Raw genomic sequence first — 19,925 nt, 5'->3', positions numbered from 1 at the left:
AAAATACATGGGACAAGATGGACTATTTTTAAATTTGATAGGACAAAACTTGATGATTTTTGTTTCTTCTATTGAATTATTGACGGTAAACCCTAACAAAATCCCCTCACTAAAAGGTCGTTTAAATACCATTAAAAAACCACATGTTCAAATTTCTGCGTAAATCGCACAGCAGTAAATGCAGTTAACACCAGATTGGGGGGGTTGGAGGGGCAGAGGTTTGGGGGGACGTTTCAAAACAGTGAGTTGTAAATGGTTTATTTGATTTATAAATCAATATCATACAATTCTTTTTCTTCTAATTGCACATAAAGATTCAAAACAGTGGGCTAGAATAAATGGTTTAATGTTTGTTGAAAAAATCATATGAAAAAGGTATCTTGGGTCATTGCTTATTGAAAATGCATATGAAAAAGGTATCTTCGGTCATTGTTTTGACTATGTTTGTTACTTTGTTTTGTGTTTTTTTGTAGAGATAGACCGGAATGACTTGTTTGTACTCGTTAAAGTATGGAATATTTAATGTATTAAACTTGATTATAAAAACTTGTCATTTTTTTGGATTTATTTAATGTATTAAACTTGATTATAAAAACTATATAATTAAAATATATTTTGGTTGATTTGTTGTCATTTTACAATCATTATATGATATAAAATAACATTGAACAACATTTATGAGTAATATGGTCATTTTAACAGTTTTGTCATGTCCTGTCTTAGTTCGTACCAAACATGGGACAGACAATTAGACTGACTTGCGCCGTTCTGTCTTCGTACCAAACACTACCTAGAAGAAATTGAACAATTTCTTAGTAGTTTTTGGTAACATGCTTGGAATAAAAAGATTTGTTGACTACAAATCATAAGAAGTATGAACTAACATAAATAGTTAGTTTGAGAGAAAAATGATGAAGAAATTCATACATGAATGTATGTATATACATAAAGTCAATCATGTTGCTTTTGAGCTGATAAACTCCACAAAAGCACCCAATCCATTCACAGAACTCACCGGAAATCCACTCTCGAATTCTTTGCTAAGTTCCTTGGCTTGATTACGTACCTTTTCATCACTCATAAGTTTCTCAATTCCGGCTGCTATATCATCCCTTTTCAACTTTCCATGCCGCCCATCCTCATTCGATATAATGTGCCCTATCTTCAGATGCTTCGCAACCAGTTTTGCATTGTCGAACTGATCACCACGGATTGACCACGCCAAGATCGGTACCCCGCGGCCGATGGCCTCCACGGTTGAGTTCCACCCACAATGTGATAAGAAGCCGCCGGTAGATGGGTGGCTCAGAATCAGCAGCTGTGGTGCCCATCCCGTGATGATCAAACCTCTCTTCCCGACTTTCACGTCTAACCCTTCAGGATAGTATCCTTCTTCTTCATCTTCTTCTTCGGTGTCAGTATGAGCTCCCCCAAGGAAGGATCGTGGAACGCCGGATTTACCGGAACCTGGCTGGATCACCCAAATGAATGGCTGCTTTGATTCTTCCAACGATTTGGCTAGTTCTTTGTACTCTTCAATCGAGGGTCCAACCTCACTCCCAAATGAGATATAGATTACGGATCCATATGGCTTTGATTCCAACCATTGGATCACCTCATCTTCTGTGTAATTGGATTTGTGGTTTGATCTCATGTCGTGATCATGGAGGATTGAACCAGCTGATTTCCAAAACTGTTCCGGTAGCAGTGGCCCGACGCCCCAGACCGGAAGCTTGGTTTGTTCAGCGAGGTAATCGATGAATAAACGTTCAAGATGATCACAGGTGTTGATGAGCAAGGCCACCGAGCCATCCACCTCGTCCAGCCAACGTGGCTTCTGGCCTGGTGTAGGCGGACCACGGCCCCTAAATCCACTAGGCGGTCCGGTGTTTCCATCGGCAGGCCGGTTCGATCGTTGTGGTTTTCCTCGGGGACCTCTGCTTAGATCTGCAAAAGTCACAGCCATTTGTGTAGGCAAGCCGGGAATCACTCGGATCTCACCTGGCTTCATGTCTCCTACCTGTGCCTTCCACTTCCCGTAATCCATGGTGGATGCGATTGCGCCGGAAGTGAAGAAAGACACCACCGGGACCTCGTGATTTACGAAAATCTCCTTGCTCCAGCTCATCATGACGTCAATCACAACACACGTGGGTCGGACTCCGGATCCTGTGGACAAGAACGACTTGATTCCTTCACCCATCTGTATGTTCTGATTGTGAAGCGGGTTCCCCATAGGAGCTGGTGGCGGAACCTCCTTTTTTCCAGATCCGGGTTCGTCGGCCGTCTCCGGTGGCGACGAGACGGAGATTTCGACGACATGAATAAAAGAGGAGTGGTTGGTAAAGGTGGAGGGTATAGATGAGGAAAGGTGAGAAGGGATGATGAGGGTAACATTGTAACGATGAGAAGAGAGATTCTTGCAGAGCTCCATAGCTGGGAAGAGATGACCTTGACCAAGGAATGGTAGGACAAAGATATCGGCGGCTGCTTCCAAATCCATGGCTGTAGTTAGAAGCTCTGTTTTGTTGGTGATCCATGGTGATTGATTGAGTATGTATTTATAGATAGAAATGGTGTAGGTATGTTAAGGAAAGGACTCCAAGAAGAAAGGGGGAATGAGAGAAAGGCAGTCCACAAGGGAAGAATGTCGACTCTGCTTTTTGTTGCCGACCTTTTTAATTGGGGGTTGATATTGCCGCCCCTGGAACACTTTTTACCCCTGCACTTTGTTACCTCTCTCACAACCTTCCCCTCTCAGACACTCACAATTCACTGTTGAAGAATTTTAAAAATTTAAATTTACATATTTTACCTTTATAATTAGTTAATTAATTCACTTTATATCTTTTCCTTTTAAAATTTTTATTTTATATCCTGATCAAATTAACATACATAATCGTATATCAATTAAAATATATTTAAAAAATATATTTTAATTTTAACAAGTTACACCATTATAATCGTCGCGTCAATACCTTCGAAATAAGCTCAATATTGAATATTTTTTGACTTAATATTTTTAATATTTACATTTATAGTCATTTATTTAATTGTAAAAATAATTTGATTTGAAATAAAGTAAAGTTACTGATTTGAAATAAAATAAAGTTATTGATTTGAAATAAAGTAAAGTTATTGATTTGAAATAAAGTAAAAAAAAATCGATATATATATATCGAACGAACGAATGAATCGTTCATTCGATATTTCACTCTCTTATATAACTCTCATTTTTCTTCAATATATAACTCTCTCATTCTTCAATATACATCAAATATGGGAGAAGATTTGATAACAACACCARAATTTTTCACCAACGAGGTACAATATTATGTTAATTGATATTTAGGTTTATTAATACTTACTTGTACAAATGAAAGAATTATTGAAGACCGTAGACGTAGTTGTTCTAACGTGCCATCAATTATTAACTCTGAAGATTTGAGGCATCAAGAATCAACGAGGCATAGTTCCTATCTCCAACGACAACCCACCACCCGACATCTGTATCTTGATCAAATCCCGAGTTTATTTCATCCATACATCATACAAATACAAGATGTATTAGGCGATGAAAATTGTGGATTTCGAGCGATATCTACTTGTCTGGGTGGTCATGAAGACGCCTGGGACAATATCCGCAAAGAGTTAATGATTGAACTAACTGAGTATGGACAATATTACTCCTATGTGATTGGCGATGAGTGCTTACGCATTCACGAAGCGCTAATTTTTTTTCCAAAAGGGCGTCTTTGCACCAGTTGCGCATTGGATTGTTATGCCTGAAATGGGCATTCTAACGGCTTCAAGGTTCAATGTCATACTGCATGTTCTCAATATGGCAGGCAGTGTGACATACTTACCGTTTAGGACACAACCTCCGTCATCATCTCAACACGTGGCAATTGCAATAGTGCATGTTAATGGTAACCATTACATAAAGGTGGTATTAAATGGAGAATATCCAATGTCCACACTTACGCACCATTGGACATGTTACCGTTTTGAAGATGCAAGTACATGGATTGTCYCGTATCAACATARATTCAATGCATATGAAGAATATATAGAGCGTACTCTTACTCGTGAATATGTTGATTTAACATGAGAAATCAAAGTTTTAATTAATARATTTAATTTATATTTGAAATATGTATTATTAATATTTTATTATTATATAGAGCGTACTCTTACTCGTGAATATGTTGATTTAACATGAAAAATCAAAGTTTTAATTAATAAATTTAATTTATATTTGAAATATGTATTATTAATATTTAATTAATTAATAATAATATAAAACATGTTAAAAAAGTAAAATGTTAAAAGTTAAAATATAAAAAAGTTAGGGTTAAAAATTAAAACATAAAAAAGTTAAAAATGAAAATATTTAAGTTTTGTCATTTAATTGTTTTTTTATCTTTTAGTATAAGGGATGGTGTATAAAATTGTAGGAGGAGGTGGGGTTAGAAAACCCCTTTTAATTTGGAAATCAAAATATTAAAATTGATTTTGTCTAAAACAAGTGTAATTTTAGAGAAATCGACTTAAAATGTCACTCCTTAACAATATCCACGTCATAATATTGTGGCTCTAACTAAAAAATAAAATTAAATGGTATCACGACATATCACAATAGATATCATAATGGGTATCATAATGTATATCTTTGTGATTACTTGGTATCTGCCGGATTTTTGTTCACCGGAGGTCGGAGAGATGAAAGATGAGAGAGGAGAGAGAAGAGAGGAGTTTTTTAAAAATACCTAAAATGTCATCTAATTATAATTTTAACCCAAACTACCATAATTATTAATTTCCTAATTTATCCTTTGATTTGTGGTTGAGATTGGACCTCAAAGTTACCACAAACTAATCAGTTCTCTCTTGAATGATCCCCTATATATATATAGACTTGGATCATGTGAGATCAGCATGTTTTCGTGAGACCCGTGAGACCACTTTTTTTTTACACTTGAAACTTCACAGCAAAATGCTGTGAAAGTGACTTTTTTTAATTTTCACAGTGTTTTTGCTATGAATGTTCGATTTTTTTTTAACTTTTACAGTGTTTTTGCTGTGAAGTTTCAAGTGTAAAAATGTGATCTCACGAGTTTTACGAAAATAGGCTGGTCTCACGTGAATCCAACCTTATATATATATATAGAGGGTTGGGTTCACGTGAGACCAAGGGTTTTTCGTGAGACCCGTAAGACCAATTTATGTTCATTGATCAAATTTATGAATTAATGATCTAATGGTTGCAAAGTTGCAAGGTGGCAATTTCGTAATTAGTGAGAAGTCTCGTGGCGTTTATAAATGTTCAGATCTGACGATTGTAAATCTAATCCAAGGGTTGAGAATTGGTCTTACGGGTCTCACGAAAAACAATTGATCTCACATGATCTCAAGTCTATATATATATATATATATATATAAAGAGAAAAGAGGGGAATGGAAGAAGGTGGTCGACAAGGAGAAGAATTTTAAGTTGGATATTGGAGTATGATTTTGTTGCCGACCTTTTAATTTTGTTTAAATTATTTGTACTTTTAAGTGAAAAAATAATCAAATATTTTTATTTTATGTGGTTGTTTTGGTTAACGTTTCATATGCAGGGTGGATAAGACGAGACATTACTGGATGGACGAGACTAATTGTTTGTTTTATGTTTGATACGACTAAAGCATGACTACAGTAATTGTATGGTAGATATGATAAGACAAAACAATTAAAATAACCACATTATCATAAATACGTAATATTTCGTTTGATCTAATTTAAAATCTACTGAATGTTTGTTCTGATAGTCAATACAAATAACACATTTTGGAGAAATATTTGGATTAGATTTACATTTAATCAATTTTATTCCAAAATTTAGATATCATAATGTTTTTTTAATATTTGTAATTTATCCTCTTTCCTCCCACCATTAATTTTGGTTTCTTTTATGCTTACGTTTTAATCTTTAGAAATGTTTAAATTTATTCCAATATTTACTTTTGCAAGTTTAAAATCATATAAATATATAATGTCGCTTGTTTAAGTGGAATGAAAAAGTAGTGGATACAAAACCCTAAGTGGACCTTCAGTTTGATGGAATGGTTTTGAGAGATTTGGATTCCGTGGAATGATTTGTAATATTTGGTATGTTTGGTTTGTAAGATTTGAAATGAAATTGAATTCCAATTTTTTATAAATAATTATAAAAATAATTAAATTATTTTCTTATTAATTAATTATTACAAAACAAATGTTTAAACATATTTTAAACAATTATTACACAAAAATCCTATGAAACCATTACCAACCAACTCTATGAGATTCAAAATCATATGTTTGTGGGATTTCATTTTATTTCAAATCTATGAAATTCTTTAAACCAAATATGGGATTGGAATAGAATTGAATTTCAAATCCCACCAAATCCAATTCAATCCTGCAACTCAAATGAGACCTAAGTGATGAGGAGGGCAAGGATGTGGTTTTCAGGTTGGGAGATTTAATGGACGATGAGGATGAGGAGGTGGAAACAGAGAAACGATTGTCATGGCATAATCCCAACCAAATCCCGTAACCTATTATTCCGATTAACTAATATGATGTTGTATTCATGAGCAAAACATCACTGAAGACTGAAAATTAGGTCAACTCGTATCAATTTAAGAGTGTTTGGTTTGATGGAATGATTTTTGTTGGGTATTAATGCAAATTTGTAACTGTTAAACCCAACGGAAAATTAATTTAGTTACAAAATAAGTTAGAAAACCTTTTTTAAATCTAAAACCTGTAGTTGTATCCAATGATGAATTAATTAAATCACACACCATAAGGTATTTAAAATTCGTACACATATAGATTAAACATGGAATTTGACGGAACACTAAGAAACCAACAAAGGTCTTCTTTATGGTAGTTCACACACGAACACGTTTCGGCCCAGAACTCTAGATTTATATGTGTATTATAGAAAGAAAAAAGATAAATCCAATTTAATCTGAAACAAACCTTATTTCAGTTTGTATACACAATCACCACCTTTAAGATGACAACAAATAAAAATTAGATCAAACAGTTTCTTAAGGCATGTTTTTTTTTTTTTTCAAAATTATCTATTAATATTTCTGAAATCTAATTCATTCAGACGTTTGGGTATTAATAATATTTGTTTTATTTATAAAATAAAAGCTTAAAAACTCTAAATGGTCTCTTAAATTTTAAGTGGTAAACGTATTCATTGATACTTTTTAATCTTCATCCGCTCTCTGTCAAATTGTTCATATTTTGGGTGCCGGAAGAGATTTGTTAGCAACAACTATTTATTTTTTATACTTTTATAAAAAAATTATTTATCTTTTATATTTTTACAATAGTTTGATCGATTCAAATTTTAAACTTCAGACGCAAAAACAATTTTACTGATCAATATTTCATATTTCAAAACCACCTATTATAAATTAGAAATAAAATCAGACTTTGGATTTTAACACAATTTAAAAAACAAACATTTAGTATTTTTACAATGCTATACTATCATTGAGTAAAAAGATTGGTACAAATGAAACCAACATACATAAATAATTGGTTCGAGGAGAAATTCATACATGCTTACGTATATATGTAATCAAGAAAATGCTGACACAAAGTCAATCAGGTTGCTTTTGACCTAATTAACTCAACAAAAGCACCCAATCCATTCACAGAACTCGCCGGAAAACCACTCCCGAATTCGTTACCAAATTCCTTCGCCTTATTACGCACCTTTTCATCACCCATTACCTTCTCAATTCCGGCTATTATATCGTCTTTCTTGAATTTTCCCTCATTACCACCACTTGAAATCATGTGCCCGATCTTCAGATGCTTTGCCACCAGCTTCGCATTGTCAAACTGATCAATTCCGATCGGCCATGCCAAGATCGGAACCCCACGGCCGATGGCTTCCACGGTCGAGTTCCACCCACAATGTGATAAGAAGCCGCCGGTGGATGGGTGGCTCAGAATCAACAGTTGTGGTGCCCATCCGGTGATGATCAAACCTCTCTTCCCGACTTTCACGTCTAACCCTTCTGGATAATACCCTTCTTCTTCTTCGGAATCGGGGTCGGTTTGAGCTGTCCCCAAGAAGGATCGGGGCATGTTGGTTTTACCGGAACCTGGTTGGATCACCCAAATGAATGGATGCTCCGATTCTTCCAATGATTTGGCTAGTTCTTTGTACTCTTCGATCGAGGGTCCAACCTCACTCCCAAATGAGACATAGATTACAGATCCATATGGCTTTGATTCCAACCATTCGATCACCTGACCTTCTGTGTAATTGGATTTGTGGTTCGATCTCATCTCGTGATCATGGAGGATTGAACCGGCGGATTTCCAAAATTTCTCCGGAAGTAGTGGACCGACCCCCCAGACCGGAAGCTTGGTTTGTTCGGCGATGTAGTTGATGAATAAATGTTCGAGATCGTCACAGGTGTTGATTAGCAAGGCCACTGAGCCATCCACCTCGTCCAGCCAACGTGGCTTCTGGCCTGGTGAAGGCGGACCACGTCCCCTGATTCCACGGGGATGTCCGGACCTCATCTGGTTTGGTGGTCCGGTGTTTCCATCGGAAGGCCGGTTCGGTCTTTGAGGTCTTCCTCTCCGGCCTTTACTTAGATCCGAAAAAGTGACGGCCATTTCTGTAGGCAACCCGGGAATCACTCGGATCTCACCGGGCTTCATGTCTCCTACCTGTGCCTTCCACTTCCCGCAATCCATGGCGGATGCGATTGCGCCGGAAGTGAAGAAAGATGCCACCGGAATCTCGTGATTTACGAAAATCTCCTTGCTCCAGTTCATCATGATGTCGATCACAACACACACGGGTCGGACTCCGGATCGTTTGGATAGGAACGCTTTGATTCCCTCACCCATCTGTTTGTTCTGTTCTTGAAGTGGGTGCCCCATAGAAGCTGGTGGCGGAACCTCCTTTTTTCCAGATCCAGGTTCGTCGGCGGTCTCCGGTGGCGACGAGACGGAGACCTCGACGACATGAATGAAAGAGGAGTGGTTGGTAAAGGTGGAGGGAATAGATGAAGAAACGTGAGAAGGGATGATGAGGGTAACATTGTAGTTATGAGAAGAGAGATTCTTGCAGAGCTCCATAGCTGGGAAGAGGTGACCTTGACCAAGAAATGGCAGCACAAAGATATCGCTGGCTACTTCCATAGTTGTTGTCTGAAGCTTTCTTTTCTTGTTATCCATGGCGATTGAGTATGTATTTATAGATGGGGAAAGGAAAGGAATTTACTCCGAGAAACAGGGGAATGGAACAAGAATCTTGATGGAGTCTGATTTTGTTGCCGACCTTATAACTTGGAAACCAAAATATTAGATTTTATTTTATTTAAAATAAATGTTTTTGAATTAATTTATTACTTTAATTACTATAAATTAACAAAGTGACTGATGTTACAAGGAACAATTTTAATGTGGACTTTCCGTTGAGCGACGAGTCTCTCGAGTCTCGGATCATTATGGTCGACTTTCATTGTCGGAAGCACATTACATTATGGTAGCGTAATGTTTTGGAGCATCCAAAATCCATTATATTTATATAATCATAGGCTAGTATGTATATAAAATACGGTTGTTTCTGATATGTAGTTCAGTTGATGAAGAGGTGAGACGATTTTGCTTAAATACAAGACATGTTCCGATTTTGATTACGTCGCTTATTGATGTCTTTGAAAGTAGGTTCCATGTGGCACCAATTGAAGTTATCAATAATGAACTTTTTATCCAAAATTTTAAAAATATTGTTACGATAACTACACCTTAAACATCCAATAGAATACGATTTTAACATGCAACCTTCTAATTTTGTTTGTAACATAAATAGAACTATCAACCATTTGGGTTGTAACGCACTAGTTACGGCTCATGTGAATATAATGGAAAATCTCATCTATCTCAATGAATCCAGGCCCTGGCAAAACCCTTGTAGCCATGAAGATTCATCTGGGATGACTCCAGGTTATTTGTTGTCGTCCGAGAGATTAAGTCGTTGCACATAAGCTATCCCAAAAACCCAGGGTTACCAAAAAGAACTCTAAAAGAGTACATAATTCAATTTTCTTCGTCAAATATAAATATATATATATATATATATATATATAGGGTTGGGTTCACGTGAGACCCGTAAGACTCTAATGGTTTAAAGTTACACGGTGACAATTTTATGATTATTGAGAAGTCTCGTGACAATTTTGTGATTATGAATGTTCAGATTGTAGATGTAAAGGGTCGAGAATTAGTCTTACGGGTCTCACGAGAAACATTTGGTCTCATATGATCCCAAGTCTATATATATATATATATATATTGAAAAACTAAAATACCATATCTATACAAGTAAAAAAGTAGAGAAGGCAACAAAGAAATAGTTGCATGTCTTTGTGACCAAATTCTAACTTTGACGCAAAGCTTTTGACAATTAGTCCAAATCCAATGATTCTTTCCTTCTCATCCAAGCTTCTTTCCTTTAAAAACAAATATTATATATATACAAAAACAATTGAATTATTATATTTTTATAAAAAACTCCAATAAATTATTTTATTTTGAGTGACTTTTTAAAATCAAAAAAACCCAACAAACTTTCATATTTTAAACGATCGAGTTTCTAGACATTTTTTGACCAATATCCTTACAGTTATGAGAAAAACTTAGTGAATGGGAACTTGCCGACACAACCGTCGCTGCATCTTGGTTTTTCCTTTGTGGGATTTCTCTGTCCGACTTGCTAACACCATTGTGCGACTTACAGTCTCCAACCACCATGGAAACCTTGATTCTTCTGGCAAACAATTCCAGACTCCAAGCATCTCCATCTCTAATATACATTCCATCTTCTACTGGATCGATGACATGAAAGGGAGACGAAAGCTACAACTTCCTCACAATCCTCTCCCATGAAACCCATAAAATCAACCCTTCAGTTTGTTTCTAGGTTCGAATCTAGGTTTCGATTTTGATTTCGAACATGTGTTTAGATTTCGGTTTTGGGTTTTTTAGGTTCAAATATGGGTTTCGATTTTGGGTTTGAATCGTTTTAGGTTCAAAGCTATGTTTTGATTTCGGTTTTGGGTTTGAAATATTTCTAGGTTTGATTTCTCGGTATTGAACCTCCAGATCGTTTTTATAGTTCATGATGATTCAAAAAACGAGATGCTTGGCCTCTAGATCAGTGTCGATTTATGGGTTTAAACCTCCAGAGTCCAGTCTTTGAAAGTTTTAAGGTTTATTCATGCTTCATGCTTGGAGAAGATGAAGAAGAAGTGTTTTATGTTTATGTTTAATGTATATTAAACATCAGATATAAAATATAATACAATAAAAGTATTATATAAGTTTTTTTTAATTCTTTAACAGATAATTAAGAGAAATAAGAAAAAGACCACACTACCTTTAATAGATTTTTTTGACATCCGTTAGAGGGAGAGACTCAATAAGTGTGAAAATACGTTCCAGAGGTACCAAATCTGTATTTATTTTGATTTTGAGACCACTATAAATAAAAAATACAAACCACATAGACTAAATCCGTAATTTACTCTATAATAATTGATGGGTGTTCTTTTTTGAGGTTTCCTCATTTTAAACCATCGTTGCTTCCTGTGTTGAGCAATGAGCATGAAACATTCTTTCCTTGTGAAACCGTTATATTCGTTTTCAATCAGTCATAATTATAGAGTTTCAACTTATAATATTATAAATTTAAATGAAACAGGATTCATTTAAAAAAAATACTTCATCTGTTCCAAAATAAATGTTCACAATAAATATGACACATAGTTTTAAAAATGTACAATTATTACACTTTTTAATTTAACAAATGTCGACTTTACTCTTGTTAATAGAGACAATCTTTTTCTCCCTCTTATGATCAGTGTTCAAAAAAATTCGTCGCAACAACCGTCATGACGTGCAGTGGCTTAAGGGTGTGTGTGTCATGTCACGTTAAGCCTATGGCACACCATAACCTAATAGTTTCTAATGTATAACTCAATTTAAATTATTTAATATCAATGAGTAAGAGTAGAATATATATATATATATATATATATATATATGCATACATGTATAATAATTTATATGATGTAAACACTTGTCATCATAAATCACGCTTTGAAAAACGTTGCAACCTCGTCGTGACTCTTAATCTTTGAGGCTTGACCTCGTAGCCACACCACGTTTCAAGCCATTTAGAATCTCACCTAAGATTATGGGTATAATGGAAAAATAAATATTTACTTTTAAAAACAAACACTTATTTTTAAACAAACTAAAATAAAAATGTATACATTATATATATATATATATATATATATATATATATATATTCAAAGGATTTTAATTAAAAAAAAGAAAAAAATGACCATTTTGGTCGGTGCATTATTTATCGGCATTAAAATGTTGCTACTTTTTCAAGTGAAGAGACACGTTCACGCAATCACCCCCATGACTCATTGTTTTATTTTATTGATTAATAAAATAAATATTAATAAAATCGGGATTTAAACTTAAAATATTTTTGTTTTGTTCATGACCATTTGGATTAAGGTAGCTAAACAACGTCTATGACACTGCTTTTTTTTAGGCAACAAACATTTGTTCAAGGATTATTAAAGCATAACTTAGGGGCCGTTTACCAAACGCTTATCCGAGTAAACGCTTACCAAGTAACATTACCTCACCAGATGAATATGGTAAGGACCAAGTATATTACTCACTAAGAGCGAGACAAGGACCAAGAGTCTTATCCGGTGACTCCTGGTAAGCGCTTATTGGGTAAATTGTTGCATACGATGTCATTTTGGAAGTAAATAATAGTGTTAAATTTTACAGGTAAGCACTTACCGGGTAAGTGTTTGGTAAACGGCCCCTTACACAAACAAAGTTTAGTTACTATGAAGGTGCAAAGATCCGGAAAAAAATGGACGTTTTAATCTGTTTTTAAGACTCTGTTATATTTAGTTTTTTTTTAATGATACTATAAAAATAAGATGATGAAGATATATATAGAGGCGAATGGGAGACGTATATACAAATTACAGAGGCCTTTTGTCTTTTGATAGAAATTAGAAATACATTAAGGTGGGTCCTATTGATTCTTTAAACATCAATAATTATTATATTAATACATATTAATTAATTATTAGAAAGTCAATAAAACAAAATCAAAAATAAGGAAAGTATCACTTCTCACAAACTTTATGGTAAAAACCAAAGTTTTTGTTCAAAAACCTAGAAAGCAAGAGGTTCTTATAAGAACCTCTTCACAATGGTAGTTTTTACAAATCATTACACTTTTTGCTAATAAGAACCTTGTATCAGATATGCTTTAAGTTAATACTTGGAGTAGCGGTTTGTGAGCTTATTATCCCTTTTTTAATTATAACTCTGATTAATATTAATTATTACTTATTACCATTAATTATCAATAAAATATCATTTATTATTAATTAATGATTAAAAAATATTAATTAATAATTGAAAATTATTAATTAATTTTGAACTATACGTTTAATATAATTATTTAGAACAATTAATCATATTGATTATTTTTATATTGTTATTTAATATGTTTAGTTATAAAAAAATAAATATAATAATTTAAAAAATGACATGTGAGTTACGTAAAAAATAAAGTTGTACTTATTTAAACGGCACTTTAGGAAAAGGATTTTTTTTTATTTTTCCTTACCAATTAAATTTTTTTAAATTAAATGTTTAGCAGAGATAAATTAATATTGTAATCAACGAAAGCTCGTGTGAGAATAAAAGTTAAAGGCGAGAAACGTAAAAAGAGTTTGGACCCTTGATCACTTTTGAGATCTCACTTCTAACCCATGGATTGTTTCTGGTGCACCTTATTAGTGTTGATATTCATTTAGTATTGATCCAATAATAGAGATTACTTCTCACCATAACTTTCATCTTCACCAGAACCCGACATTATTATAATGTAATATAAAAAAGATATCGAAGATGAAAGCAATTTTCTTTAGAAAATTTTAACTTTTGATTCTTCATTTTGGAGAATATATCGGAGATAGCAAATGATCGTGAAAGAAGAGTTAAAGTGATAAGCGTAAGAAGGGATCTGGACCATCGATCACCTTTAATCTCAAACTCATCCATAAATCGCGTTTGATACGGAGATTGATCTGATACATTTCCGTATATCTATACTATATTATAAGACATTTGACAAAAACTTTTAAAAACTATCTTTTATACATGAAGTACTGCTTATTGATGAATATTACTTAAAGTTTAAGATTACAAGTAAGTTTTACGTAAGTACAACTTATTAAAAATCCATATTTAAATTCGTGTAACTAACTGCAGATAAACATAATCAAATACATGATAAACATCTCATTTTAAATATAAAAAAATCTTAAATATAATTAGAATAATCATTGAGTTCTAACAGAATACTTGATGATTATCTTTATAAAAAATTATATTATTAAACGTAAATTAAATTACTTCGTTAAGTTAAATTAAATTATAATAAAAAATTTGAATTTAAAGAAATTACACAAAACAAGAACTTTTAAATAGTTAATTTGTATTAATATTATATTTTTTTCAAAATTTTATAATATTTTCAAATTTATATTTTATTCAAAAATAAAAATATTATCGTTTTCTCAAAGTCACATAAAACGTATTATATCGACATAGATAATGAATAAAACGATACATTTAAAATCGAGATATGTCTCAATGCATTGTACGAGTACCCTTATTAAATAAAAAATATTTATAGGAAAAAGAAAAAGTGATTAAAATGTTTTAGCCAATACAGAAAAGGTGGAATGGGCCGAGCATTGGGCCTTGGTTTCTGGTGGCTGCCTCTGAGAAAGACGACCACCGCTTTTCTTCCACCGTCAAATTCTACGATCACGTCATCCTCATCCGCCATTGATTATTGAACCAGGTATCATCTCTCTTTCTCTTTCTCTCGTGCTGTCAAAAACCCTGTTCCCAAAACCTAAATTTCCATCTTTCGGGAAGAATTTATAGCCCAATTCACAAGACCCTAATAATATTGCTTTCCAATCTATACACACGCAGAGATTTTAGATGTTGTTGATTTACAGTAACTTTTGATTACAATAAATTTGATTTATTCAACTGCAGACGGCGAAGATAATCCCCTTTCAGTAGTAAAAGATGGCGCCAGCCTTGATCAATGCAAACCCTGTTGTATATGAAAAGAAGGAACGCCCAACTCGAAGTAGACCCGGTGATGGTGGTTTTGACGAATATGCAGCTGAACTGATTGACCAACTAGAAATTTTTGATATCCTTCAATTTTCATGTTTTCCTGCATAACATGTGAATTTGAAAGCGTACTTTCTCATAACTGTTATATGCATATTTTGGTAGTTTTCAATGCTGAACTTAATCAATCCTAAGGGGCTGTTTGGTTGGTTTTCCGTTAAATCCTGTATGGATAAAGCCGTTTGTGTGAATTAATTTGTCTATATAAATTGTGAAGGTTTTTGTTGAGAGGTTTTTTCATAAATGGAAGCACCCTTTTTCTGTAATGGGAAGGACAGGTTTGGATATAAAACTTGGCTATCTGCATAAGTCTTCCCTAAAAGACTACTTAATAAGCCACTTTTTATATCATGTAGCTGCTAGTCTCATTAAGCTCATTAAGATGCTACACTCATGCCAACTAAATATATAGGTGTTTTCTAAAGTAAATTACTGGAATCCGAAAGATGTTGTGTTGTAAGTTACATTATACAATACTTTATGTCCTCCTTAGCGTTCTTACACCATATTAGAGACATCAAAGATCCTGAGCATCCTTATTCTCTAGAAGAGTTGAAAGTGATTACAGAAGATGCCATTGAGGTAGATGATAAGCGTAGCTATGTTCGGTAAGTACTTCTTTTTTCTCTATTTTCATTTCGTTTCTTGCCGATTTTACTCTGTAAGTTGAAAGGAAACACAATTACTTTCGTTCAGTGTCACTTTTACTCCGACAGTTGAGCATTGCAGTATGGCGACTGTTATTGGTCTTTGTTTGCGGGTTAAACTTATGCGCAGCCTTCCTTCTCGTTTCAAGGTATTGTCACAGTTTTTCACAATATATGCTTTGTATGATTATGTGATGCCAATTCTAGTTTGAGAACTTTGCAAGTTGACAAACTTGATTCCCTCTAGCTACCATTTCTCATTTGGTACCAATTTTCTGTTTTGGAAAATTTTGGAACCGCAGTTACTTTATGTGCTATCGCATCATTATGTAGGTAGTATAGAACGTATGGCTAAAAGCTTCGGGTTTGATAATTGGATTTCATTTGTTTAAAAAGTCTCAAATTTTTAGGTTTATTTTGACTGCTTAATCTTTCAGCAATGGATTGGAAAGAAATTGGGGCCTTGGGGGTTGTGGGAGAGGGGTTTTATTATCAGATAGCTAGGACTGACAAGATTAGTTTTATTAAATACTAGTTATGTTAAAAAATAAAAGGTTAGAAGGTCTTGAGCTTTTTTAAAGTCGAGCTAGGCGTATTCACGAGGCTCTAAGGCATTGCTCCTTGGCTGAGGCGCCTTATGGGCCTAGGCGTGCCTCATAAAGAGTTACTAAATACCTAGTCAAACCCTAATATTAAATAAGTTTTCTCATCTTCTCAGTTCTAATCTCCCGGACTTCTTAAAAAAGGAGTTGTTAAATAGATGACGTAAGTCAAACCCTAATATAAAATACCCCGTCCTTAGAACTTCAAGCCTCCTCTAGAAATACCCAGACCATAAAAAACTTTTCCTTCACGGCTTATCCTCTAAACCCTTCCTCCTTCTGCCTCTGTCAAAGTATTATTGGTTGCTGCATTGGACTTATACTTGCTGCATATTTGAGTTGTATGTAACTCTGTGTGTGTGTGTGATAAGACCTTGCACCTCGCACCTAGGGCCCAGGACCCCTTTGCGCCTTGAGCCTTTAACAACTTTGCCTTCTTCACAAAGGGGTGGAAGGAACAGCCTTCTAGCTAAAAGAGGGGGGATGCAGTATATATTATGCAGTAGAATGCTGATATTAGGCAAGTCTTCCTAGGAAGTATATAGAAACAGAAACCAGAAAATGACAAATATCAGTAGTTAATAAATGAGGATGCCGCTAACCGAGGTCACGTGTTATGGGCTTGGTTTTTCTTTTAGACAGAGCTATCTTTCTGAGGATAAACTCGAGCTTTCATTTTATTCTGTACTTCCTCTCATCGAAGTAACTTTCACATTACATCTTATTGCCCCTGCATTATCTGTCTAGCCTATATGCTATTGAAAACAAAAGAACTGAGATAGCTTTTCTGTATTAGGCATAAAGATCATAAATCCACTACTACCTTCATTAGGCATGGCACCACTATGTATTACAGAGAATATATAGGAACGTGTTTTTAATTTAGATAGAGGAAAGTGATTGGAATTGATGCCTTTAAAGGTGTATTTGTTGGAAGGTGTTAATTTCATAAAGTATGATATATATATATATATATATATAGAGAGAGAGAGAGAGAGAGAGAGAGAGGCAGGTTCATATGAGAATGGTACATATTTAAGAAAATGGCCAAATTATGTACAAAATCACATGTGATAAAATGTGTAAACCATATTGAATCAGACCCTATGACGTTTGGCAACATTGTGCCCTTGGTCATTTTTATCAGTTAGTAGATAAACTGAAGTTGCAGTTAACACCATCCAGCTCATTTTCATACCATTTAGCCTGCCAATGTCATGTTTGTTGCCGTTGCCGTTAGTTCTATGTAGGTCCAGCTGGACAAGTGTTTCACTCTGCTTCTACCTGAAAAAATGGTTTTCAAATGTCCCAAAATCTGGTGGTTTTGAATCTACCTTTTTTCTTAATAAAAGTACATAGGTTGCACCTTGCCTACACCTGTCATTAGCTCCTAATTTACCCATTTCATCTATTTAAGGTGTCATTGTTGTTCATATTGCATGCAGAATTGCAGATTTCATCATATGATAACATGTTTTTGAGCTTCTCAATCTTTGTCTATTCTTATGCTGTTAATGTTTACAAACTAAAATTTTATCGGTTCTTATAGGTTGACATCAAAGTGGCTCCTGGGACTCATGCAACTGAAGATGCAGGTCTCTCTCTCTCTCTCTCTCCCTCTCTTTTCCCCATCATGGTTCTGCCTTTGAAATGTGTATAGGAAGAGGTTGTAGCATATGCTGTTATAATATATAATGGCTGATATAGAATGTGCTCACCCCAGATGGTATTTATCTTCAAACAACAATACTAATGCTATAAGGCTGTAGTTAGCAAGAATATAACAAGATTAGAGACAGACAGATTCATAAGAGTATCCAGCACTGCCACTGAATTTTTGTTCCACTCTTTTGAGATATCTACTAAATGTTGAAAGATCCCCCCTTTAAGTGGAGAAGCCTCTATAGAGGAATGTGCAAATGCAAAACCTCCAACAATGTCCTACCTTCACTAATTACAAGAGCTTGTGAACATTAACTTGTCACTCGGCTCATGGATTCAATGTGGCTTGAGGTCTCAGGTTTAAAACTCGTTTAACTGACATCCGTTACCTTGAGATCATGCCCATTGACTAAAAAAACCTAAGAAATTTCCAGTTCGCGTGGAGGGCACGTTTTTGTATGAACCCCATGACTAGTTGGGCCAGAAGTCTTGAGAAAAAGATGAGTAAAATTTTCTTTTTGCAGCAACCAAGTGCAAAGATCTCAGGATTGGTAGTCCTAAACCATCTGCTCAAATAACTTATAAAACCCAAATTTCTATTGAAGTCTTCTATAAGGATTATAATTTCTTGTTATGAGAATTCTTATAAGTTCATCTCTCTGTTGAAATCTTCTATAAAGATTATAATTCCTGTCATCTCAGATGAGCTAAAAAGGTATATGCTTAAATCCTCTTGTATTCCTTTTTTAATTTAACGCATGGATACAGGGTTTTGAATCATTCCTATCTTACTCGAAAATATGAATCGGGTTTTATAAGTTCACCCCACGCGTGTTTTTGACACAACATGCAAAAAACTGTCTTTTTAGTGTGAAAATAACCTTCAAGTGTTGCAGTTAGAAGATGGGATATTGGTTTTGATTTCACTTTCTTGTCACTCATCAGCTGTATTTCTGTTTTGTGTTCTTTTTGGTATATGCAGTGAACAAACAATTGAACGATAAGGAACGGGTTGCTGCTGCTCTCGAAAACCCTAATCTTGTTGACATGGTTGATGAATGTCTGACCCCATCTTATGAATGAATGTTGCATTAGAACGAATCACCCAAGACTTGCTTAGTTGAGTTATATTAGCAAGAGTTCTTTGTATATCTTTATTTATGTCGAGTGATGATGGTTCTTTGTAGCAGTATTTGTACACCATAAAAGCAATGTTTTCCTTTTCTTTTTATTATGCATTTTGCAACAAATTCTGTGATATATGTTTATATCATACATTCATATAGAGGTAATGCATTTGATGTACAGATCCAAATTTAAATGCTCTCATATCCGACTTATAAGTATGAAAGCCATTTTTTCTTTCATATCTAAATGACCAAACGTTGTTTGTTTGGTTCTTAATAGGCCATTTGAAGCAATCTCTTAGCGGTTGTTTACTTGGAGCTTAATTAGCTTAAAGGTTTGGATGGCTTATTAAGTTGATCATACATGAGTGTTTCGTTATGGCTTAATTCGTTAAGCCATTAAGCCAAAATGTCTATATGAAATAAGCCATAACTGATCACTCGTCTTAATTAAACCACCTCAAATAGATCAAGGGGTTGCTTAGTTAGTTTTTCATTAAGTTCTATATAGTAAAGGTATTTATATGGATTAATCTTTG

General features: G+C 34.3%; 2 protein-coding genes across 2 annotated transcripts; one reads left to right on the top strand and one right to left on the bottom strand.

The window, feature by feature from the left end:
- Positions 1-896: 896 nt before the first annotated feature.
- LOC112528661 lies at positions 897-9,252 on the bottom strand. Its single transcript, XM_025139682.1, has 2 exons — positions 7,666-9,252; positions 897-2,569 (listed from the first exon to the last, which is right to left on the bottom strand). Exons 1-2 carry the CDS (start codon positions 9,250-9,252, stop codon positions 956-958), a joined length of 3,201 nt encoding a protein of 1,066 aa, XP_024995450.1. The 3' UTR covers positions 897-955.
- A 5,621-nt stretch (positions 9,253-14,873) lies between these two features.
- LOC112527847 (protein AE7) lies at positions 14,874-19,565 on the top strand. Its single transcript, XM_025138677.1, has 6 exons — positions 14,874-15,001; positions 15,205-15,367; positions 15,851-15,956; positions 16,045-16,144; positions 18,147-18,192; positions 19,242-19,565. Exons 2-6 carry the CDS (start codon positions 15,238-15,240, stop codon positions 19,340-19,342), a joined length of 483 nt encoding a protein of 160 aa, XP_024994445.1. The 5' UTR covers positions 14,874-15,001; positions 15,205-15,237; the 3' UTR covers positions 19,343-19,565.
- The last annotated feature ends 360 nt before the right edge of the window (positions 19,566-19,925 follow it).

The sequence above is a fragment of the Cynara cardunculus genome (genome assembly GCF_001531365.2).
Source record: "Cynara cardunculus var. scolymus isolate 2C chromosome LG 15, CcrdV1, whole genome shotgun sequence".
Taxonomy (NCBI): Eukaryota; Viridiplantae; Streptophyta; class Magnoliopsida; order Asterales; family Asteraceae; genus Cynara; species Cynara cardunculus.
Note: the sequence above shows the minus strand (reverse complement) of the source record. Positions and strands in the feature narration are given on the sequence as shown.

Coding starts and splice junctions, on each gene's coding strand:
- LOC112528661 (XM_025139682.1), bottom strand. CDS start 9,252: ATGGATAACAAGAAAAGAAAGCTTCAGACAACAACTATGGAAGTAGCC. Junction 2,570..7,665: donor TTGAGTTAATTAGGTCAAAA/GCAACCTGATTG, acceptor TACACCATTTCT/ATCTATAAATACATACTCAA.
- LOC112527847 (XM_025138677.1), top strand. CDS start 15,238: ATGGCGCCAGCCTTGATCAATGCAAACCCTGTTGTATATGAAAAGAAG. Junction 15,957..16,044: donor GATAAGCGTAGCTATGTTCG/GTAAGTACTTCT, acceptor ACTTTCGTTCAG/TGTCACTTTTACTCCGACAG. Junction 18,193..19,241: donor TCATGCAACTGAAGATGCAG/GTCTCTCTCTCT, acceptor TGGTATATGCAG/TGAACAAACAATTGAACGAT.